Consider the following 25,333-nt stretch of genomic DNA (forward strand, 5'->3'; position numbering starts at 1 on the left):
CAAATACACACGTAGTGTGAAAAGTAGATTATATGCCTTTGAAAATAAAATCAAAATGTAAAGTGCAGTTTCTTGAGTAAATGTACTTTGTCTTGACTTTATCTATCTATCTATCTACTATCTATCTATCTACTATCTATCTATCTATCTATCTATCTATCTATCTATCTATCTATCTATCTATCTACAGAGACCTGAGTCAGTATTCAAGCCAGTAGTTTACCACTGAACTTGGACCACTCTTTATCTGGAGCATGTCTTGGTTCAGAGACAGTAGAAGGATACAAAGCTGCCGTGGGTCTTTTTAGTAGCAAGTAAAAAGATCAGAAAGAGTAGGTACAGTACACCTACATACGACAAACTCCCAACGCAAGCAGACTTTGTTTAACTCCACTGTAAGTTTCATGCTATACTTTTTCCCATATGCCTGGAAGTGAGGGAAGTGGAGGGCCTGAGAGTTTTGCTGAGGACTGAGTCAGGCAACAGGAATTATTACATAATTATTTCTGTGTATATGCTTATGTACATGTATGTAAAAAGTAATAATATTTAGAGGTTCTTGTCTTTTCCAATTAAAATAACATTTAAAAAAGAAAAAAAGCATCCCTCACCCACTTTAAATGAAATTAAGTATTAGTTTTCACTTTACTTCTATATTCAGTATTATGTTGAATTGAATGTTTTAAAAAATTAATAGTTACTAAAATATAAATATTTTGTTTTTCGAAGGAAGATCTAATTATTACCCTGTACTACTTTTTATATCGTTTTTTTTATTATTTGAAAAAATCTTGCATATGTTTAATCTAAACCAGATTCATCTTACAGGTCTGATTTTAATGCCTGTCTATCTATATGAGTGTGTTACAGCTGTGCACCAAGCTGGAGACGACATATGTGTAGCAGAGCGCCCTGGTGCGTGATAAACATCCGCATTAGGCCATTTTGTCTCATTACGTAAACACTTTTCTCATTTCTCTGGGCTCCTCCCATTTCCGGACCCTTCAAGTTGCGTGTTTGTTTGCGCATTTACTGATTTCTCAGGTGTTCGTCTCTTTCATTCACTTTCAGGGCACCGAGTCAAGATGTTCGTCTTTGCATTGCTTTCACCACCACCTGGACTTTGCTCGCCTCTTTCTCACCCTGTTATTCCTGTGGTAATTTCTCCGACTGAAAAGTTGTGCAGAGGATTGTCAGATTTTACACCGGCGATTGGCGCGTGTCCGCTTGTGTAACAGGTATAACTATAATAAGTCTTTCTTTATAACACAGGTATGGCGTTTGGCCGTATAGGTTTTTCAAAAACCTCGGAATAAAGGGACCCAGGCTTCTGCCTTTTATTGGAACAATAAACCCCGGAAAGGTAAGGCACATACAAACATTACACTTAACATAAACAGAGCCTTTTAAACTTTTAATATTTTAAATTTCTTATGAAATTCCTTGTAGGGATTTTTTGCTTATGACCGGGAATGCCATGCCAAGTACGGAGACGTCTGGAGGTGAGTTCAGGATTAATCTTTCAAAGTTATGGAAGAAGTACTTAAGTAAAAAAAATATTAATACAAAAACAGGGAACTCATGAGAAATCTGTACTAACTTTTCTCATGTTTTCTTTCTCAAAATATTAATTAATTAATAATACATCTTTGGCCTTTTAAATAGTTATTTAAAATTAAATTACCTAAGAAGTTTAAAGGGCAGACAACTAACAAACAAAACCAGTAACTGTATCTGTCAAATACACACAGTACTGTGAAAAGTAGATTATATGCCTTTGAAAATAAAATCAAAATGGTAAAGTGCAGTACTTGAGTAAATGTACTTTGTTACTCTTCAGTGTAGGTTAAAGTATTTCAAGACCAAATCAGGCTCAGTTACTTTGTTGTTTATCTGTTTATCAGCACAACCGGAGCTCGTGTGTCTGAATCATAATCGTATCGATAATCTGTGTTTATTGTGAAAGGATGTGCTGATATTTCTTATTTAGATCCACATATATTGATCTCTGCACTTGAGCTCATCTGGATGCTTGACACTGTTTTTGTGCAGGGCGTTTGAGCCACGAACACCAGCTCTAATGGTGACAGACCCTGAGATCATCAAAGCTGTGATGGTAAAGGAGTGCTACTCTGCATTTACCAATCGCAGGGTGAGAGATTTTTTTTCTTTCAAATGTCATGTCATCAGAGATTGCTATTGTATTGTCATATTACACAAGTCTGGGAAGTCCCATGCATATCTCTGCAAGAAAAGTTGCGAAATGTTCAATTTTTTTGTTTTGTTTGACCTGTTGAACAAAAACAGGAAGGACTATTTTATTTAAATAAAAATACTATTAATCTTTAGAAGTTTAGTTTCTGTCCAAAGGTAACAAAATCAAACCAACAACCATCAACCAAATGAAATCACGCCACACAATCTTGCTTTCGTCTATGTGGTGTCTGAGACTGTTTCCTTATATACAGCATTTAATTGCATGTGACCAATAAATCACCCTCAATGCCATGATTTCTCCAAAATACCGCGTTCTCACTTGAGCACTACATAACTTTCTATTTTATTTTTTTATATTTATGTAAAGTGTGATGATTCAGCTCTGCGCAGACAAGTATAGTTATATGGTCAGAGAAGGAGAAATGTTGCTGTCTTAACTTGTCTGAACAAGAAAGTAAACATTCACCTGAACTGTGCTCGTGTTTGCAGGAAAACATAGGTCCTGGAAACATGGAAGATGCCATCACAGTGGTTAAAGATGAAAGGTGGAAAAGAATTCGCAGCACTTTATCACCGTGCTTCACCAGTGGAAGAATGAAAAAGGTTGGTATCATGTCTGAGCACCATTAATCACTTCTGCAATCTGCTTCCCGTGATCTAGTGCAGCAATATTTTGATAATTTATTCACTTTTTAAAGGTCCAGTGTGTAAGATTTAGGAGTATTTGTTGGCAGGAATGGAATACAGTATTCATTAGTATGTTCTCTTTAGTGTATAATCACCTGAATATAAGAGTTGTTGTGTTGTTGTTGTCTTAGAAATACAGTGGGAGCGGGTCCTCTACCACTGCCATTTTTGTACAGTAGCCCAGAACAGACAGACCAAACACGGATCTAGATACGGACTTTTGCTTTTATTTGAATTTGGCAGCCTGAGTTTTTCTTACATGTTTGAAAGGAGAGGGTTGGACATGGGAGAGTATTCATTTGGCTTGCAATCTGCATCTTAACCACTAGATGGCACTAAATCCCACACACTGGACCTTTTAGGTTTTACAACAATTAATCTAATTTGTAAACTTTTTGGTGTGCATTAGATCCTTTTCAGCATCATATGTTGTTGTTAATCGCCCGTAAAAGACTGAAAGGTGCTATATGCTTCTTTTAAAGGTTCTTCCACTCATTGCTCGCTATGCAGACAGACTGGCTGAAAAACTTGGACAAACAAATTTGGATGAACCCATCGACATTAAACAGTACGTTGTTAATCTGTTATACGGTAGCATATCATTACGTACATCATTACACTTAGTCTGTGTTAGTTCCTAAAAGATAACTGCCTGTTTTTCTTCTGCTGTAGATTCATGGGGCCTTTCAGTTTGGATGTTGCGACCAGTTCATCTTTCGGTGTTGATGCAGACTCCATAAACCATCCTGATGACCCACTTATTATTCATCTCAAGAAGATTCTTAACTTCAAACTTTTGCCTTTATTAGTATTATGTACGACTTTTACCTCTGCTAGAAGCAGTGATCACTGGATCATAAGAGCAGCTTGGGATCTCTAGTGCACACATTTTGCTTAACAACCCTTTGGTCTCCTTTCAGTGATTTTTCCCTTTGGGGCCCGTCTGCTGAAGCTCTTTGGTTATGAGTTCATGTCCAAAGACAGTGTGGATTTTTTCTACAAGATCATCAAGAAATTTAAAGACCAACATCAGGAAGATGCAGATGTAAGCATTTCATCTATACCAAGTGGAGAAAAAAAATCTAAATATGTATGAAAATACACATTAACATTAATCTACTTTATTGTAGGCCCAGTTTTATACAATATAATATGTAGTAAGTGGTGCTTGCTTCGTCCCGATGTCAGCTACAGGGTCCTTGCCCTGAAAAATATTGATGACCCCTGCTGTGCATTGTGGAATGTGGGAAAAGTACATCTTACAAATATACTTGTCCTCTTAATATATTCACTAACGTTCTTCTTCTGTTTGCTCTCATGCAAATTTATATTTTAGATAACTATGTTTAAGATTAATTTGGTTCCCTGTGCTCATCTAGGTTCGAGCCGACTTTCTGCAGGTGATGATTGAGAGCGAGATCCCAGAATCAGACATAAAAAGTGAACATGATCAGCCAAGTAAAGGTATGTTAAATTGCTACATCAGTAATACATGAAAGTTGAAGGCGCTCATCTCAAAATTGATCTCGAGTCATTCAGCTCAGGGGAAACCCAAACTTCAAATATACCTTATACCATATTCAGACTGAAATCAAATTCTTTCAAAGAGTTTTTGAACTGATAACAAACTACACCTTGATAACAAGCTGGACTGGTCCCTTAACATAGATGCACTCTACAAAAAGGGGCAGAGCCGCCTCTTTTTCTTAGGGAAACTCAGATCTCTAATCATCTGTAATAAGATGCTGCAGATGTTTTATGAGTCTATTGTGGCAAGTGTTTTATTTTATGTGGAGAAATACAAAAGATCTTTCTTACCTACTGCCATCAGACTTTTTAATTCTTCTACAATTGGCAGATAAGCTGACAGACAAATGAATTTCCCCTATGGCTGGGTAAATTTGCATGTTTCTGATATGAACATAAATGTTTATTCTGTCGTAGGTTTGACTGAACACGAACTGCTTACCCAGGCTTTCATGTTCATCTTTGCTGGCTATGAGACCACCAGTGCCACTCTCACTTACCTCTTTTACAACCTGGCCACAAACCCTGATGCGTTGCAGAAGTTGCATGAAGAAATCGATGCCAACCTACCGAGAGATGTACAGCAATTTTGCATGCAATCCTACTGCCTTTTTGTAAATGACAATAGATGGCATCATATAATGTTGTAATCTTCCTTTATTTTTATGTTACTTTTGCCTCTAGGCTCCCATTTCCTATGAGAAACTAGTCGGGCTAGATTACCTGGAACAGATTTTGTGTGAGTCACAGCGTGTGTTGCCAACTGCCCCTCGGCTTGAGAGAATGTGCAAAAAAACTATCCAGGTCAACAACGTCACCATCCCCGAAGGAACCCTGGTTACGATTCCTGTGCACGTTTTACACAAGGACCCGCGTTTTTGGAGCTCACCCGACCTTTTCAGACCAGAGAGGTAAATGTACACAGTGGCCACATGTGACATTACAAGGTAATGGTAATAGAACTGTAACACAAGTAGAAAAGATGCAACAAGTCGGCATACTGAGTCAGTGATACAATATTAGACAGTAACATCCATCGACGGTTTGCTTTATGAGGATCTCATCCTCCTGGAAAGAGGGCCTCTCGGCCAAACGTGCAAACTGAACAGGCACTATATGTAAAATAAAACAAAACACACACAAAAAAATCATCTCACGCACAATAAAATTGATTAATGTATTAGTATTGGAAGATAATTGCTTTGAAAATATACAAGGTGCTCAAAGATGGGTTCATTCTACTGATGACTAGATGGTTATTGCAGTTTTATAAAGATTTCCACATCCAAATTGCTGTATACTGCGTATGATGGCTTTTACCCACACAAACTGAGCTGAGTGATCCCTCAGACTTCTTGATCTTAAGAGAATCCGTGCACCTGTGTCTGTATGTGCAGGTTCAGTAAAAACAGCGGGGAGGAGGTGAACCCGTACGTGTACATGCCGTTTGGGACGGGTCCTCGTAACTGTGTCGGAATGCGCTACGCTATCCTCGTCCTGAAGATGGTCGTTCTCCGTCTCCTGCAGAGTTACACCGTGGAAACATGCAAAGACACCATGGTAAGTCACACTCCATGCACGGGAACACACACATTCATGTGTATTCATGCTGCTCCACGCTATCATGTCCCTGATTTTATACGAATTTCTCCCTTCAGATTCCCTTGGAGGTAAACTGGATGAATCAGCCAACAAAGCCAATAAAACTCAAGTTTGTTCCCAGACAACAGTAATCCAAGAGGAAACAAATATTTGTGTGAGAACATTTTCTCTTCTAGTATTGCATATATAGGGCTTACACAGGGTCAAGTATAGGTCTTGAGGTCACCGTAGGGATAGTGTTAGAGGAAATGACTTCTGCTTTACTAATGACCAGTTGGCCAACTACCTTATACTGTAGATGCATTGAGTACGACCATTTAGAGACATAGAGCAGCTGTGTCACTGTTTAGAGAAGAACCAGAGAGGACAGCTCCTTCTAGTCAAGACTATTGATAAATCCTCGAATCTCCTTGGCCAAGCGTCAATAAACCTTTCAGCATAAGACACCTTGGACTCCTGCGCACCTTCTCTCCACCGACTGAACCCACCAGTTTGTGTGGCAACTGATAACATTTAACATTTGTACTCCAAGCATTTATACCACTGAATTTCATATGCTAAGCACTTAACTAACCATGCCTTGAACCGATTAATTTTCTTGTAGTGTCGATAGATCAAGTGTTTCTGTAAATTGTCATGAATTTGTAATATACTATATCTTGATATTTGCAAAAAAACAACATATTTTTTTAATCTTTTATGCCACAGCACATGAATTAACATGATAAGTCTTAATGACTCGCCTCAAGTGCCTCTTGCTAAAACAAACATGTATACATGCTGGATTTGTGACTGCAGAAAGGGAACGATGACTGTAGGATCTTTTTGTCATGGGTAGATGAGAGAACATACAATAAAATTATTCATGTACCGATAGTGTCTTATCTTACTTTGCACTTGTTTTCTTGCATCACAATAAACATCGTATTTTCTAATGTGTCAGGAGTAGAGGAGTCATTGACAGGTGTTTGTCTCCACCTAGAGGCTGACTTAGCTTCACCAGATTCCCCTCCGGTGACGAGGCTTCAGTAATCATTAATCAAATAATTAACCAATCATGGGACTAAATGTAGAACAGTCACGACACAGAACAGGACAAACAGATGTATACCTTTCTTTAATAACTTTACAACAGGGTACAAATCGGTTCGTCTCCTCTGAAGGCTCTGTGAAAGTTCACTGTAAAAAAAACAGCTGAAGTCAGTTTTTTTTTCCAGGTATGTATGGCTGAGGTTTCCCATATCTACATTCATAGCTCACACGAGTGTCCCACAAATAATCGTTTACTCTTACAATGAAATCACTACAATCACTCAAAGAATGAGGGTTTAATGTTGGACACGTGTGACGACAACTCAACTGAAGACTGGTGAAGTTACAGCTATCTTTGGCCTCAGTGATGGAGATTTGTGTTCCTCTTTAAAGTTAAATGTCGATATATGAACATAAAGTAATATTTTCTTTCAAATGGAAGGCTACATTTGGTGAATCCAATTTATCTGGTGGATAATAAATGCGCGACAGAAATAATCACTGGCAGAAAACTATCCCGAGCTATGAAGATGAAGGGAAACCTCAGCGTCTGTTTGTAGAACCACAGTTCGAATAACAGTCAGCAGAGGGCGCCGACATGAGCGGTACATGTGTCAGTCTGTCTGTGCATTAAAAATAAAGTTCACTTTTTCCTTATTCAGACTTACTAAAACATAAAAAAAATTAAAATGAACATCGTAATACACAGAGTTGAAACCTTTCACTCCAAAAAAAAGTCACATGAATACAGTATGCTGGTTTCATGAGAAATGTCATTGCGTGTCTTGTTTTTAACACTGCTTCTGTGTTGTTTGTTAAAAAACAGAAAAAGGTCCTGAAGATAAACTTTTTACCAGTAGATAAATCTGAAAACTGAGTTTGTGGAAAATAAAGTTTAAATCCAAAAACACATTGGAAACACTGCTACATTTGTCATGATGGATCTCTTTTGCAGAGTATCTGTGTGTGTGTGTGTGATGTAAGGAAATTTGGCCCAGTTGGTAGCTTGTTGATACTAACCATTTATAATAATACGAGCGTGTGCGCACACACTCACGCATTCGTGCACAGACAGGGGGGGAGAAAACAAAAGAGGCTCACATACAAACATTGTAAACAAAAGCTCTTTTTTTTTCATCAGAGTTTATAAAACCGCACTGCCACAGTGCGTTCTTGAAAGGCTCTATGGAGTGACTACTGCATTAGAAAAAAGCAACATTAACGCAATAACTAACGTAAAATGTGGGATAAAAAAAGTTCATAGGATTATATTACAAAGCCTTTCGGAGTCCTGAGTTTGTCAAGCATAAACAAAACAGACAAAAAAGGCCAGAGTCCATATATATATCATAGAAATATGTTTAAAAAAAGAAAAGAAAAGGTTTCAGACAACATTTTCCTACAAACTTCCAGCAACACAGGCAAACTTGATTAAGAAATATGTTTCAAACATCCATAGGTCTTGTTCAGGACAGTACGCGTCACGCAGCAGCATCCGTGTTGCTTACGTGTTGTTGTTGTTGTTGTTGTTGACAGCATGTTTTTCAAATGAGGTGCTCATCGTTTGGGAAAAGCAGCATCTTTTTGTAAAAAGCGTAAAATGATGCTTTGCACATTTTTAAAAGATGATTACGCCGTTTACAAACTTTAATTAGTGATTTTCATCAAAGTATAATCTCCTAAAGTTCAAACTGTTCGATGTGCTTCATCCTTAGCTGGATACAGATGTGAGGAAAGTCAGGAGTGCAGCTTTCACTTCGCTCTTCCTCTTTCAACGTCTTCTTCAGATATTTATGTAGATTACAAACTATAACGGGCTGACATCACGTCCCTTCACGTAAACTTTTAACCATGAATCGCTCGGGTCAAGACAAAACATTTCGCTTTTTTTTACGATAACAAATACGAACACGCTGACTAACTGGGAGCAGGTCCAGTACGACCACAGTCTTCTACTGCTGGCCACTGGAACACACGTGGGTTAAGTACCTTGCTCAAAAGGCACCTTGGCAGTTAGCTACTGAGAAAAAGAACCAGAACCTTCTGGTAAGTAAAAGTCTTCTCTAACCTGTAAGTCACTGCCTGCCCTGCAACCTAATTCTTCATTTATTTAGACTAAATTAACAATATTAAATTATTGGCGATACATTTAAGAAAATCTGCTTTCCTCAAATCATGGTTGGTTGATCCATAAAGATGGGCGGGTAGCGTTTGAAGAGCTGCTACGGATAAAAGGGGCAAAGAAATGAAAGACGACCTCGAACTGAACCCATCCGAGGTGTGTCAAATGATTTTTACCCATTTTGACACTCGTGCTGGATCTGTTTATTTGTGTCTGTGTGGTGTTTGAGGAAAAGTGAAGCTGATTGTAGTTCTGGCTTTAAAGTCAATCCAGCTCGCTGTGAGAGTAAAATAACAAAAAGGCTGAGGTCCTGATGCACACACAGCGCTTTGAGGCAAAGTGTATATCGAGTCCTAACTTCACTTGCTGCTTTCAAAATTTTACCAGCCAAATATTAAGGACATCTTTTAACTACAGCTGGCTGCAGTGGGAACATTTACCAGCCGCAGACCAAATCATAGCAGCGCTTGGCTAGTGGTTATTTAAAATGACGACAACAAACAAACGGTTTTTCTTCAGATGGTGTCAGACTGCAGACACATCCGAGCGTTGACGTCCACCACACTCGCCAAGAAAAGCTCAGACTGTTTAGATGTTCAGGATTACAATTTTTTTTAAATAGACCCCTTAAGGCGTATTCACATTACAGCAGGAAAACAAGGGTCTACACAACATGGGCTTAAATTAGAGAAATGCAGAGAAAAAGCAAAGTCAATGTTGCAAGCAGTAGATTGCTAAATTTCAGAGACTTCATCAGTGTTTTTAGAACAAACCCGGCAGCCTCGACAGCTAAAACAATCGAGTATTTCACCAGAAAGAAAAGGCAGAAACTCAGGAATGATAATGTGTTGGATGGTTGAATAGTTTTGGATAACTCTGCCAAATCAGGTTCTTACAGGTCACTCCTTGAGCTTGGACTCTTGGCATCCCCCTCTCACTGGTTTCCAATACAAACAAAAAGAAAAAAATAGGGATTAGCACCATCCACCAACTAACTGCTGGTTAAAACGTAACTGGTAAATTTTCCTAAATCATGAAACACTTAAAAACAACTGGCCTTGCATCCGTTCTGCGCTGCGAGTTGGCTGGTAAAATAATGAAAGCTGATCTTGCCTTTGTCAGCAGCAAGAGTTCCTTCCACCTGTGAGGAGAAACCCCTTCCTCTGCTCTGGATCATTGCAGAGATTTTGGCTGACATTCTTACCAAGAGCAGGTCAGTCAGTTCAGTGCCTTGCTCAAGAACAGTCTGACAGGACTTCGGGCTGTAACCGGACTCATCAGCTGCTGTAGGTATTCTAGCACCTGACAGTCTTAGTTTTACCGGCGGGGCTGGTGGCGGGAATGACGAGGCAAGGAAGAAGGGCTAGAGGAGGATGGTGAGCAGGGCGACATGGATGCCAGGGAGGCCGTGGCAGCGGCGTCCTCTGCCTCTTCCAGCTCCCCTCCTCCGTGGAGCTCCTGGCTGACGCTGGACTGTAAGGCAGCCGGGGTCAGCCACTCTTTGGGCAGGCAGCTCTGGAGGAATGGCACGCAGGAGCTGAAGTAGGCCAGGCGGTTGACCCAGCGAGGGATCTCCCTGCCACACAGGATCTGAGGAGAGGAGTAGAAAAGAGAGAAGAAGGTTGACATATTTTTAAAAAGCACTCTCTCTTTCACACGCTCATGTGGGCGTGTTTTAGATTCAAAGACACTTTCACATGTTAACACGAGGAGTTTGTGATCGATCCTCTAAGGCCAAACAGCAGAATGTCACCACAGTTTTTTAGTTTAGTTTAGTTTTTAGTCCACAAATATAAAATACAACACCAGCACTATGTCACACACAGACAGTAAAAAGAGTGGACAGCGTATCTGTTTGGTGCTCAAACAGATGGATTACCGATTACTTTTACTGATGTTATTCGGCAGTAAATCAGTAAAGAGTGACGCCTTGTAGAGAGAATCTGCTTCTAGTAATAAATATATGTGTGAAGTCTAACTCAATAATAATCTAGTACCATTTCGCTGTGACTTTGGCATAGATTTCTTCTTGCTTTCATAATCTGACTCATCTGAGGGGGTGAGAGTCTTTTCCAGTATAGCTGAGCTTGCTGTGGAAGAAAATCTGAAACAATGAATGCATAACCGGAAAATACACCCGGCAATTCTCTCGTGAGGTGAAACATTTCCAGGAAATTGTATTACATTTCCTGGCTTTCTACGTCTCAAACAAACAAATCCCCAAGACATTCCAGAAACTCCTCGATCACAGTGTAACATTACTGATCTACTGAAACTAACAAACTCCTCGTACATGAGGACGACCTTTCTAGTCGCTCAGCTCCTTCTCTGCAGACACAGGCAGCAACACTTCATGTGAGGGCTAATCATCACTGAAGCTCTGCCAGTATTGTTACAGCGTTATGGGACAAGTGGCTTCCAAGAATCTCTTAGTGTTTCCCAGGGGAGGGACTTAACTGTGCTTTTATCAAAACATTTACCAAAGCTGCTGACTGGCTGCTTTTTAGGAGACAGCGACCACAAATATGCCTTAGAGAGTCAGAGAGCACGTCGTGCCATGTCATATGCAGCCAACAAATGATAGCAGATCGTGTGCTATGTTTACGCTTCAGCGACTGTTTTTAGGTTTGCCAGCAAATACGATTCATCACCTCCTTCAGACATGAAGTGTGTTTAGACAGGATGAAACCCAGGCTCTCGAAAATGTGAATCACTCTGCAAATCAGATGATCTCACAGGTGAGTACAGCTTTAGCCGAGAGGAGGCAGCTCACATCCGTCAAGAGAGAAACAGAGGTAATCCATTAAAATGACCAGGTGTAGTGTCTGGATGCCTTAAAAATAAAGCTAAGTCATGTAATGAGTATTATTTAAAGTAGCAGACGAGAGAAAATCAAACGAAGAGGCAAAAGGCAAGAGAGGAAAGAGGCTGTTCAATTTTTTAAACTCCATGCAGGCCTCCTTAAATCTGCAGTTATTGTTTTTTGGCCACTTGGGGTCAGTGCAAAAAGCTCTAAATACAACAGTTACATTTTATCACCTTATAAAATTGACCTGGCAAACAGTGGGTCATTTACAGTACACAACCTCTAGACACAAAGAAACATTTATTTGGGAGGAACACAAATATTCTGTAAATGTCTTTGCATCAGCTGATAAAGCTCTTTGAACATTTGGGTTTGTCACCAGCGATCCCCATCATATTACATATCATTTTATTAGAACAGTACTGATGAGAATGGCTTTAAGAAGGGTAATAGTTGATAACATAATAGCAAAAGATCAGTAACAAACGTCGATGCTTTTTTCTTTCCGTTTCAGAAGGAGCAGCATTTACCCATTGCATCATATCGCAGTGCTGGCCCGACCAATGGGAGCAATTTGAGGTTGGGCGTCTTGCCCGAGGACACTTCGACATGCGGACAGGAGCAGCTGGGGATCAAACCACCAACCCACTCCTCCCGCCTGAGTCACAGTCGCCCCTGTCTGTCTCTTACATGAACAAGAGTGCTCTGCGCGGAAAATAATCTGCTTACACAATGAGACTGAGCCAAGGTATTAACAGTATGTTGGTTTGCTTTTTGAGAAGAGGACCGACATCAAGAGTCTCCGGAGAATTAATTGTTACGCTTGGTCTTTCAAAAGCTGCAACAACCATCAACCGCACATCCAATCATTTTCTCCTCGGACGCTCTTTAAGTCAGCCTGCTATATTAACGAGGTTACAGTAAACATGAGAATCAAATCCATGGGGCCAGACGGTTTCCCTGCGGCGTCAGCTGTATGTGTGTATGTATATGTGTACGTTTGAAAGTGTGTGATGTGTTATATTGATGTGATGCTTCTGTGCATTAGATATGTGTGTAATTGTCTTTGAGAGTATCTTTAAATGTAGTATGTACATCTGTCTGTATGTAATATCAGTGTTTGCTTTGTGTGTGTGTGTGTGTGTGTGTGTGTGTGTGTGTGTGCGCAGGGTTTGCCAGCTGGCTCTGCATGTCTGGGCTTGTATCATTGTGTCTTAATCCCCATCTCAGTGCTGGATGCTAACTGTAAGACTCGCTGCTCATTAGTCACCAGGATAAGCTGATTCAAAGTACACACTCATTCGCAGACGTGTGTACACACACACACACACACACACACACACACACACACACACTAAGTGCTTACACTCTGAACAGGAAAGATGAAATCAAGACATCATTATTTAACTGTGCACATCATGTCAGCCAAAATGGTGCAATGCCGTATGTGTGTGTGTGTGTGTGTGTGTGTGTGTGTGTGTGTGTGTGTGTGTGTGTGCACCTACCTCTGACAGTGCTGAGGAAAAGTGGTTGCAGTTCTTGTGCATGAGGTGGTAGGCATTGCCCTTGTACTCTTTCCCCATCTCCTCCACAATGCGCTCCACATCCTCCTCCGTGAAGTCGGTGCTGCCCAGGACTATGGCTTCTCTGCAGAGACGAGCGGGTAAAGGAAAGGGTGTGGAGCCAGGTGTTACTACATCTTATTAGTCACCGGGGAAACGTCAGGAACTTCTTGGCATTTTGTTCAAAACTCTTTTACGCAATCGATGAACAAACGACTCATACCAACGGATTTCTTCTTCTTTTAACACGTTTTAATGTTTTCCGATGGGAGATGGAAACACAATGAATATTTAGTCTATAACACATCCACGATCACTTTACACAGATCTGATGTAACCGTCCTCACATTACTATATGAAACAAACAGAAATGTCATATTTACGTTCTGTTTTCTGCGTTGGTTTTTCACCGTTTGCAGTTCGTCTGGTGCTCTTTTAACCAGATACTGTTTATCTTGTAAAGCAACTAATATCTGCATAATGATGATGGATGGAAACAAGCACTCATTCACATTTTCTTTTGACAAAGTACTCAAATTTGCTTAAAATTTGAGTCATATTTTGATGGAAACGCAGCCAGTGACAATGCAAAATCACTACTACACAAAGTATAACTGAGTCTGACGTTTTGCAAACCAGTTAGTGATAAACCAATGTAACAAAGAGAAACAAATACAGGTATCATCATGTCATTAGGGTTCATGTTCTGGGGATCATGAACCAAGTTGCATGGCGATTCATCCAATAGTTGACTGACATTGTCAAGCTGTTCATATGGCTAAAAAAAATCTATTCAATAAGGTGTCACAGACTTTCACCTGGATGATCTCTTCAAAGTTTAGAGGAAAGAATATCTTGATTAAAAGGCAGCGAGCTTCATTCACAGTGGGTGACATAAAGGCATTTACACCGGATGATCCATACTTATGGTCTAGTGACCTGCATGAAGACAGTGTGTGTGTGTGTGTGTGTGTGTGTGTGTGTGCCAGGCAGTGTGTATAGCCACAGGGCAGATCAACTAGAGCAGAAGTAATACACAGCAGCACAGCCACTCTGCGACACACAAAACACACACACATGTATATGTACGTACACACACACACAAACACGCATACAGACACCCTGGGCTGATTCTGGGAATCCTAAAATGTATTGAACTGATTGGGTGCTCTGCTGTCTCACCCCCGCTGCGGTAAAAATCTGACAAAATGACCCGACGCAGTGCCGACGTGAGAGAAATATCTCATCACATTTACGAGGATTTTAATTTCTGCAGTTAATCAACTTATTTTTAGCTCAAAGCCTTTAGGTTGTTTTTAATCACATGGTGTTTCACAGGACTAAAGATCACACAATGTGTTTTCTACCATTTCAATTAGTTTTTTTAAAACCATAAAAAATTGTTTATTGCAGGAATGTTTCAATGGATTACAACCAGTCCGCTGCCACACACCGTGAGGAAAAAATGTTATTCTAATTATTATTATTTCTCTGTCCTGTAGTACTAGAAGCCCTCAGGAAAATACCAGCTCATTGTTTGCCTAGACACACAGGTCTGGAATCTCTTACATAGTGAACAAATTAATGATTTACCAACAAAGTGACTGTTGGACAGTGATTATTAGACTGGTCCTGTTCACCTTATTTTACCTGGATTCAGACAAAGGGGGTGAGTTGGGCTTGACTATTTCCTGTTGACAGTCTCGTCTAGTTTGGTTACATCATGTCAAGTTTTAAACCAGCGTGATATTTTTGGATCGAACGAGTCGCAGTAAGAGCCTGCTTAGCCTCTTTGCGGCCTCTTTTGATTGATAGTGGTCGCTGTTTCAGTTTTGTTCTAAACACGAGGACGCATCTTTACGTGCTATTGTCGCTTCCTGCTGTGATACTTTCGCTGTCTGACGTCTCTCTCTTTCACATGCTCACATGTGAAAACTCCCATTAGAAATCTGCAGCAGCACTGGTTGACTGTTGTGAGCGATTCAGATTGTCACCTCAGAAATATTCCTGTGCCCAAATAAGAACTCATGTGCCTGACTTCTATCCTATTATTCCCTGGAAATGGCAAACCCTTCTCTCTTATAGTTTAAAACAGCAGCAGTAGTAGCAATCTGGAACAAAATGATGTGAAATCAAGCTGAGGGAATCTACCCGGATTGTTTTAACAAATCTAAGTGAAGAAAGCACGAGTGAATAACTGACTCTCTTTCTGACAGACTGACTGATGATGAACTGATTGAATGGACTATTTAATTTTCAATAAATACAGAATGAGTGGTTAATTAACTGGCTACTTAACTGTTACATCCAGCAAACAGCCTGACCGCACCTAAAACACACTGACTCACAGCAAATCTCACTGCCTTGTTGTTGCTGACAGGCTAGATGACTGACGGAGCTGGCAAACTGTTGGATGGACATTTAGAAAACACACGACATATGTGAATGTGTGCATGTAAACACCAAATATCATCTACTTACTTGAATTTAAAGGTCTCGCCGAGTTCGGTTGCGTCCCCTGGTGTGATCTCAAAGATCCCTGAGAATGGGTACGGGTGTCCGCCATAGGCAAACTCTAAACAAAAAAAAAGAAGAAGAAAAAAACACATTTGAGTACCAACCAAAAAAAGTCTCTCTCTTCCAAATAACAATTGTTTTGCAGCCTTTCTGAAACCCCATCTCCAGGAAGTCAACTGATATATGTGGCGTGGGGTCATATTTCTGGGTAATCTTACCTCTTCCATAGATCTCGATCCCTGAGTGAAAGACTCCAATGCCCAGAGAGCTGGTAAACTCATTGATCCAGTACTGAAGGCAGAAAGAAAGCAGACACAGAATGAAATATATGTTTGTGTGCAGTTTGTAACACGGTGCGTTTCACATATAAGATTACCCTACCCTGCGACTCTATGTATGATAACACAAAGCGCACAGCATGCCTGTGAAACACCCACAAAAAAATCGGACAAAAAGCTGTAAAGTGCAGAGTAATGTACATATGTACAGGGACATAAAAACAACAGCGCAGGTATGAATATTTTAGCAAGATATGTACGGTAGTAACGGTGTGAACAGAGATAAATACACTGAGATATATACAGCTTGTGCAGCAGCAGCAATGGTCAGTGTAGGTTTAATTATACAGTGCAGATTAATTAATCTAAGATCATGTGAGCATATGAATACGCTATAAATATATACAGTAAGACTATCATCATAACGTTAGTAGTGGATCTCAATACCTTTGACATGAAACAGTCGAGGGTAACACAGGTGTTTCCTAGTGATACTAATTAAGGTCGCATCCCGTGTGCTACTGCAGCAGAGACTTTCCAGCGAGCCGACATGCACGGCAGCAGCACCACTGACTGTTCAACCTGAATTAGTGTCATTGGTAACACCTGCGTTTAGTGCCAACAACTATTCTGTCCTGAAAAGTGTCACTACACGGTCAGCCAACGGTAAGCATGATTATTTTCATTCAAGATAAGATGGTGTTGCTCATTTTGTCCAATCAGCAGTCCAAAATGCAACAATATGAGGAAGATATGGGGCAATCCCTCTTTCTCAACTAATGGATTCATTTGTTCAGTACACCACACCACGCAGTAAATTACATTTTGATTATTTTCCAATTAACATGTGAGTTTATCTGAAATGCCTCCAATCTTTAAATCCATTCATGAGACATTGTAAGAAACTGTCATCTCGTGATCCAGGCTGAGATCTGTGAGCCTCTGATGTTTAATCAAGATCTCTTACACACACACACACACACACACACACACACACACACACAGATAATAAAAGACAAACCCACACACAAACCAATAATTGCAGCAGCAGCAGTGATCTCAGACATTACCGTTACCATTTTTTCCAATCGCGTGTCAGTCTTAACAACCTGAGGCTACAAGGAGATTGGCCGGGCCGTTGCTAGGCAGAGTTCACTTGTGTGGAAAAAATTTACAGACGATCGAGCGGGGGAATGTGGTAGGAGAGCTCGATTTGACATCTCAGGAAGCTGAATAGCTCATCTCTGAATAACTCAGGTACAAGCAGCAAGGTGGTGAGCCGTTTTCTAATTATTTTGATTCCTGATAAATATTTCATTTTCTTTATTACTCCATGAACGATTTCATATGAAAATGCCAAGAAATAGAGGTAATTGCTCCATCTTGGTAAAGATGGTGATGTTTCCCTGGAAACTAATCTATAAATCCAGAAAATAATCAGATGATTAATCAATGGATGAAAAGAATCTATAGTTGAAGCACTAACAGCAAATATTTTTTATTTCATGGTTGCTAAATGACTTATGAGATCCATTCCTTCATTATCAATCAACTAATCAATAAATTGACTGATGAGCTAATGGCTTTCAGCCTAGTGATGACTGAAGACAGACAAAGAGCGAGTGGGTATCGCGTGTTGTGCACATGCACACTCTTCTATTTGCAAAACATTATTCAGCAGCCTGATAAAAACGATTCCCACACTTCCTGCCTATTTCATATGCAAATACAGTACGTAGCTGCACACAATCAGTGGTGCCGGAGCTGGCGGTGTCTCGGACGCGCATCTGCATTGCAAATTGCAGTTAAAACACAAACCGGGGTCATAAAGTTGACGAGGAAACTGTATCCGCCTGTGGCTGTTTGCGTTACGGAGCAGGTAAGGTTGAAGGACATCTTTTTTTTTTTTGCATTTCTTGTTTAAGTTCAGCTCACTGCAGCTTGTGAGCTTTAACTCAACGTTGCACATGTCGGGTGATAAATAATAAGCTGGTGGGTATTATATAAGTTTATAAGATGATTGTAAATGAAGCTGGAGACAGGTGTCACCTTTCGGACTTAAGCAGAAACATGAGATGCAAAAGGTGAAGGGTGAACGGGGTGAGCACTAAAGTGAGCTGGCCGAGTCTCTCATGTATATGTATTAATAAAAAGGGTAGGGAAGACAATCATACATGTAAAAAGCTATGGAAACAGCTTGATATGAATATATATGAATATGCAGAACTTAAACATGCATACACGTGTGTTTTCCACCTCTGTCCACACCTGATGACAGAATCTCTGCTTAGTTCACGGCATCGAGCTTAAAAAGATCCCATTAAAAAAATAAAACAAAAAAAAACAAACGCTTGAACTTCCTGGAAACGGTGCCTCTTCAGTCATGACCTCATGCTCATGCATTTTAAATGGCAATCCTTCCTCGAGCAAGTCCAAACATTTGTGCCATGTCAATACCCGAAAGCAATTCGTGGTCATGTGCCTTGATAAAAGGCCGTTTCTATCATGTGAGCACTAAAGACAGGGAACTGATTTTCACATTTATTTCAATAAAAAAAGGGAACACAGTCCTGAGAATAATGTGTTTATTTTTGCAGAAACATGACTTAGAATCAAAAGGTGGGTTTGTTATATCATTACTATCTTTCTGATGTTTGTCTCGGAAAGCCACACTGTTCATTTCTCATCATTTAAAATACTATAGTTTGACAAATAAATACAGTAAAACATCAGAGACGACAAGATGGGTTTCTTATTCAGCGTTTCACTTTTGTGCTTCACCCTGCAGAGTTTGGTGGTATGCTGACCTACATAAAAGCTGAAATGTTGCACAAAAAAAAAAGCTACCGCAAGAGTCAGCTAACAGCTTTTCTTTAAGACGAGGAAAATCCCCTTTCAGATCCACTTTATTTATTTTTTTTAAAGTGCCAAATGCCCGACACTGACCCCAAATCAGCTACAACATTCAGCCGTGTGGATCTTAATGGAAACCTAGCTCGCATGTCGCACTAAAGAGGGCTGAGTACGGGTCACAGGATTTATCAAACCACCCATCGCATTCAGATAAATCATGATGACAATCTTTGGATGATCACCTCATTGTGTAATTTACATTGCCATTGGCAGGGTTTTTCCAGCACAGAGAGTTTCTTACATCTTATCTCTTAAAAGAACGGAGCACACACAAAAGCATTACTGAAATCCTTTTTGTATCAGTTGTGTGGTTGCTTCTGTGAGCCCAGGAATAACAGCTATCTGTGTCTGCAGCAGACGGTTCTCGAAGCCTTGGCTGCTCTAGTCTGCTAGTTTTTAAACAGTCTGCTCAGAAGCTAAGCTTTTCCTCTCTGCTCCAATTCTCTATCCAGAGCTTTTGCGAGAAAAGGAAGAGCTTTTTGCTTGATCCCGTTCAGAAACAGCATTTAAGTTGCAAAAGAAACCTCAAAAAAAACTTCCCCAGAACTCCACAAAGCCACAACTGACAAAGGAAACACCTGAAACCTGAATGTGAGCTTATTCTGCTGTTGCAATAATTCAAAATCCACATACAACACATCATTGCAAAAGCAGCCGCTGGATGACTCTCTGGAAATATTTTAAGGAAGCTAATCTTCTAGTTTAGTACACTACTCCCCCTCCGTTGGTGCTGAAATAAGACTCTTATCTTAGCCCTCATTACTTCAAAGCTCATTAAAACCTGCCTCCTCCACAGCACAGAGAGCAAGCGGAGTGTGTGTGAGCATGACAGTAAAAATGTGTGTGTGAATGAATTAAAGGCAGAAAAACTGTGTGCTGCAGTTACTGCGTGTATACTGAATCATCCCTCTCCGTGCTGCTGTTCAACGCTGTAATTATCTCTGTTAAGGATTATAATCTCAGACTGTGTTGAAACAGAATAACTCGCCTGGAGATATGAAATGTTTTTAGTTTGCGTGAATATTAATGAATCAAACCAAGCTGGAAACACAAATTGAGGGAAGGAAACCAAATTATTTTTAGTGACGTGCCGCTGTGAAACAATCAGGAAATAACTTACTAACTGATTAACTGGTGCTCCCTTACTCTCATTCACTGTCTATGTCTCTCAGCGATGCTCTCTCCCTCTCAAACCATCGAAATAAAACAAATTTGTGTCATTATTTTGCAGCTTAAAATGTGAGCCTGACAGAGATATAGAAGCTGGGTACATGAAATAAATAAAGCGGGAACACAACAGGCAGAGTACCAGAGTTTAGTCCATGAATCCACATGGAGAGCCAGTGACACTTCAGGCTGACTGTGACCGGTCTGAGCGTCTGATTGGCAGCTGACGCGTGACGTCAGGCTGTGTTTTTTTCCAAAAGTTGGATCTGGCTCCACTTCTCCGCTGTGGATACCCCTGCGGCCCGCACCACCACAGCCAAAACTCACTGCAAATGAATGGAAAACGTGCGTTTCCGTCGCAGCGCTGGATTCTGTACATATGCGGCCTTATGGAAGCTGCTGAGCTGATTTAAAGACGTGCACACAGCTATACAGGGAGGCAGACATCGTAAAGTGATTACATTAAAAGCATCCACCTTTCAGCAGACCTCTGCTCACTTATCTCCGCATACATTACCTTATAAACTAGATGGTTCGAAAAGAAGAACAGGACTGCTGCATGTCCACAGATGATCCACAGCAGCATCCAGAAAGCAGCATAACACAGCCCGAGTGTTAAACCTAATACCCTAACACGCTCTCTCTCACACTAACGCACACGCTCACAGTAGATACAGTGGACCGTGCTGCTGGCTGTCAGACAGACAGGTGGTGTGCAGATAATGCTGTCTCATTAGAGCAGTGTACTAAAGCACTCAGAGCTGGCCAGGAAATCCACTTAGCAGAGAGATGGGAGCGGGACGGCGGGGAGGACCTATCAGAATGGGAATTGCGGAAAAGGAAAAAAGAGTGGCGGTGGCGGCGGTGAGGGGTCTGGTACTCAAGCCTGCGTGGATATTCCTTGAAGTCACGTGACGGTATTGATCCTCAGACAGAACACTGAGTAAATATTCAGTGTCTTACTTACACCACGAGGCAGGCGGGTTCGCATGTCGCCCAGAATGACAGACTGTGTCGCCATGCTGCCCCTCTGCCCCCAACCAGGCTGCACTCTCTGCTACCACGGTCCATTACATGGTGGAAACATCTGAGACGGTGATGGGGAACCACTGTCCTGAGGCTTTCCTGACTTCCTCTTGAGACAGCCAGTCCCCGAACCAGTCAACCAGTCGTTAAGCAATGCAAAAACAGTGTAGCAATAAATGTCAGATTTTTGGAACCTTCACTATGTACTACACTATTTTTCTTTCTTAAAGCGACATTGGGTAACTTTTCTTAACTTTCTGATCTTCAAATAGTCATTTTTAATCCTACACTGACTTGTAATCAGGTGAATGATTTGTCTTTCATTCCCACTGCGCCTGTTTCTAACTTTGCGCTCTGGGTACGATCACCCCGATACCTGCGTGACGCTTTACTAAATCAGACACCTCCAACTATTTCACTGATTTTGGTGAAACCGCTTTCCCTCTGATGTCCTCGGGCTGCTCCACATCAACTCTCTGTGATTTACAGAGTTTCCTGATGGAAACAGTGACGTAAACTGTTGCGAACTATAGCTACTGTTTGTTAATGATGGGCTGCCCAAACTGTTGAGCTCTGGGCACAGGGGGAGTGTTTTGGACCACCAGGAAGAAGAGGAGGTTTTTTCAGGCGAATGCTAACAGGGAATGAAAGCGGTGTCGTGCCAGAACTGGAGCTGGGCAAGCGAGCAATGTGATCAGGCTCAGCCGACTCTATGGACATAATGAAAGAGGCAAAAAGACCAAAGAGGATGTCGATGGAAGAAGCTGAGAAGAGAAAAAACAGAGTGACAGACATTTCTGTTCTATCATTTATTGTTTCTTAATGTCTCCCACTGCTTCCAGTTGTTATGTAGTTTGTTTGGTGTCAATCTTCTCATCTATATCTGGGCGAGAAGGCAAATATTTATCAAAATGTTAAACTGCTCCTCATCAATCAAAAGTCATAGAGTATCAAACAGCCTGTTCACCTGCAAACAGTGAGTCAGTCTGCTGTAACTGTTAGTCAGCCACAAAGTGACTCCAACATTCAGCAGCCAAGTCATCCAGCGGAGCTGATCGATACGCCGCTGAAAAACATTCGGGGCTTCTCTCGCTTTTGTTCTCTGTACGTCACCAACCGAACCAGCAGACGGTAAGTCTGCTAGTCAGTCACTTTCCCTACAGTACCCAAAGTCAGGAGAGGCTAATCAATACACAGAGGAAGTGTTTAAAGTAGAGGAGAGTATGAATGGACTGCAGCCATCGTCCCTGCGTTTGCAAGCAGAATTTCAAGTGCTGAGATTCTGCTTGCAAACATCTTGTTCCCACAGCACATGGGTGTGAGCAGAAACCACAAAACTCATTGAATAAGTACAGCCTGCACACTCATTCTGACAGTATCTGTAACGACTAACTGTAGAATCAGTTGAAACAACGAATCTGCAAATGGAAAGCATTAAAGTGACACAACTTTGCATGTGAAAGTGTGTCTGCAGCACTTCACATGAATGGGAACTGAGATGATAGATGATAAAAAAGGGAAAAAAAAAGCTCTTCAGTCTTTACCGAGAAGAAACTGATGTGAACTACAAGTCAAGCGAACAAAACAAGAGGAAGTGAAAGAAAGAAGGGGGGGAGGAGAGAAGACAGAGCGAGTTCGAGGAGACGAGTGAAGGACAGAATGACACAAGAAGGAAACGAGTGGATCAACTTCCAACGAGGAAGGAACAAATACGATGACGGGGGATAAACACGAGTGAAACAAAGTCCTGCGTTATTCTACAGGGAGACGTCTCTGTTGCTCTCTGTGTTAATCAATATGAAACCTGCCTCCAACCTTCTGACCTCAGGCCTGTGACGATTTATTGACCATCAGCTAAATGGGGAGCACAACAGCAATAATTTAAAAAAGGAGGAGCAGGAGAATCGTTTCTAGAAAGAGGGGATATTTCTTGACATCTCCAGAACTTTAACAAGGCACAGGGATGGAAAACGAGACAAAAACAAGTGGATTATAATAACGAATGACAGCCTAATTATCCTGAAATACACCCTCTGCCTGTTTTTATAACCCCTATAACAAGACAATTGCTATTTTGGGTGTAATCCGTCCGCCGCAGGGAATCCATATTAATCAATGATTCATCAACACATCAGTCAATTTCAACCCCCTTTACCCACTGACTCACCCCTGTATGGTGACAACATAGTGACTCAAATTTAATCTACGTCTCTCTTCTCTGTAACAAAGAGACATTTCTCCCCAACCCCCCCAACACACACACACACACAACTGTGGACACTTTCACATCCACGTGTCGATGTCCATTGGTCAAGAGTCACTTAGTCCAAAGAGGAAACCCTTTTGTTGCACCCAAGATTGTCTTGGAGCTGTGGATTCAAGTTATTTTGTTTTTATCTGGCCTTATATGATAACTTTTTTTAACAGATGTCTTTGGGTGCTGCTGCACCAAACACCCAACCACACAAACTCATGATCTGAATGGTTATAAAGCACCAAAATAGCAAGTAAAAGGTGAAACTGTGTTAGAAACATCAGGGCTTGGTGTTGTGGGTGTATGCCGAATTAAAGAGTGGCTCCTAATAATTAAAAGAAACATCCCTAATGTTTCACTTTCATCTCTCCTCATCTGCTGATAGCTCACGCAGTTTATTATGTCGCCTTTTGACAGTGGAGTCTGGCTCTGACACTGTTGACATTTTAGATAAAGTAGTAAAGGATGCACTCACCATATCATAGACGTTTAGGATGATCGGCTCGTTTGCCATCACTGGCATCAGGATTTTCCTCCCTTACGTCCCTTCTTCTTCTCTGCGGGTCTTCCTCCTCCTCTTCTTCCTCCTCCTTCCTCCTCCTCCTCCTCCTCTCCTCCTCTTCGGTGCGAGATCCAAACTCTCGCCCTCCAACCTCCAAAAATAGCCCGTCCTCCTCCTCCTTCCTCCTCCTTCCTCCTCCTCCTCCTCTTCTATCCCTGGCACTTTGACAACAGATTAATAAATAGCTTGATAATTTAAAACATCTGACTGGCTTTGTCCGATCCCTCCTTCCCACCTTCTCTCCCCCCGTCAGAGAGCGGCAGCAGCGGGCAGATGATGGTGAGACTCTCGCTTGTCAAAAAAAAAAAAACGAACCGACTCGCTAAAAAGCTACCGAGGTCGAAAGGGAAAAGCGGTCTTTAAAGAGCGGGGTTTGTCTTCTTGTGCGGGGAAAACGCGCATTCATTTTCCCGAGCGGATCACTCCACAGTGTGACATAATGTTGAGATATGAAAACATCCGTGAGAATGACTCGCTACTCCTCCCATGAGCTAGCTAACGGCAGCCGGAGCTGGCAGGAGGCGACCGTTGGAGAAAGCTGGACGGCGAGAGTGCGCGAGCGGAGAGCGCCGCGACCAATCCACGCTCCGTTAATCAGCCTGGGTGGTTGGTGCATTATGGGTAATGTAGTTTTCGGTGAAACGTTATAGATTAGATATCAGAATCAGATTAGATTCTGATTAGATATCAGAATCAGAATCAGAAATACTTTAATAATCCCCGGGGGAAATTATTTTAGTTACAATACGCCATTAAATAATACTACAATACTACTACTACTACTACTACTACTACTACTACTAGTACTACATTAAATAAATAAAGTGCAACAAATGCAAAAGTAAATGTCCGTGTATGTCAGCTGAGGGATAGATTAGATATCAGAATCAGAATCAGAAATACTTTAATAATCCCAGGGGGAAATAATTTTAGTTACAATACTCCATTAAATAATACTACAATACTACTACACTACTACTACTACTACTACTACTACTACTACTACTACTACTACACTACATTAAATAAATAAAGTGCAACAAATGCAAAAGTAAATGTCC

At 41.0% G+C, this 25,333-nt stretch overlaps 2 protein-coding genes across 2 annotated transcripts; one reads left to right on the plus strand and one right to left on the minus strand.

Moving 5' to 3' along the window:
* The first annotated feature begins 987 nt into the window (after positions 1 to 987).
* LOC104925565 (cytochrome P450 3A30) lies at positions 988 to 6,909 on the plus strand. Its single transcript, XM_019253761.2, has 13 exons — positions 988 to 1,154; positions 1,273 to 1,363; positions 1,450 to 1,502; positions 2,053 to 2,152; positions 2,707 to 2,820; positions 3,387 to 3,472; positions 3,577 to 3,719; positions 3,825 to 3,949; positions 4,284 to 4,368; positions 4,849 to 5,009; positions 5,116 to 5,342; positions 5,829 to 5,991; positions 6,090 to 6,909. Exons 4-13 carry the CDS (start codon positions 2,081 to 2,083, stop codon positions 6,162 to 6,164), a joined length of 1,251 nt encoding a protein of 416 aa, XP_019109306.2. The 5' UTR covers positions 988 to 1,154; positions 1,273 to 1,363; positions 1,450 to 1,502; positions 2,053 to 2,080; the 3' UTR covers positions 6,165 to 6,909.
* A 178-nt stretch (positions 6,910 to 7,087) lies between these two features.
* On the minus strand, positions 7,088 to 24,849 carry LOC104925566 (deubiquitinase DESI2). The gene is made up of 5 exons (XM_010739218.3): positions 24,186 to 24,849; positions 16,291 to 16,363; positions 16,037 to 16,130; positions 13,499 to 13,640; positions 7,088 to 10,777 (listed from the first exon to the last, which is right to left on the minus strand). The coding sequence occupies exons 1-5, from the start codon at positions 24,231 to 24,233 to the stop codon at positions 10,505 to 10,507; spliced, it is 630 nt and encodes a 209-aa protein (XP_010737520.3). The 5' UTR covers positions 24,234 to 24,849; the 3' UTR covers positions 7,088 to 10,504.
* Between the last annotated feature and the right edge of the window lie 484 nt (positions 24,850 to 25,333).

This window comes from Larimichthys crocea, chromosome III, assembly GCF_000972845.2.
Source record: "Larimichthys crocea isolate SSNF chromosome III, L_crocea_2.0, whole genome shotgun sequence".
Classification (NCBI taxonomy): Eukaryota; Metazoa; Chordata; class Actinopteri; family Sciaenidae; genus Larimichthys; species Larimichthys crocea.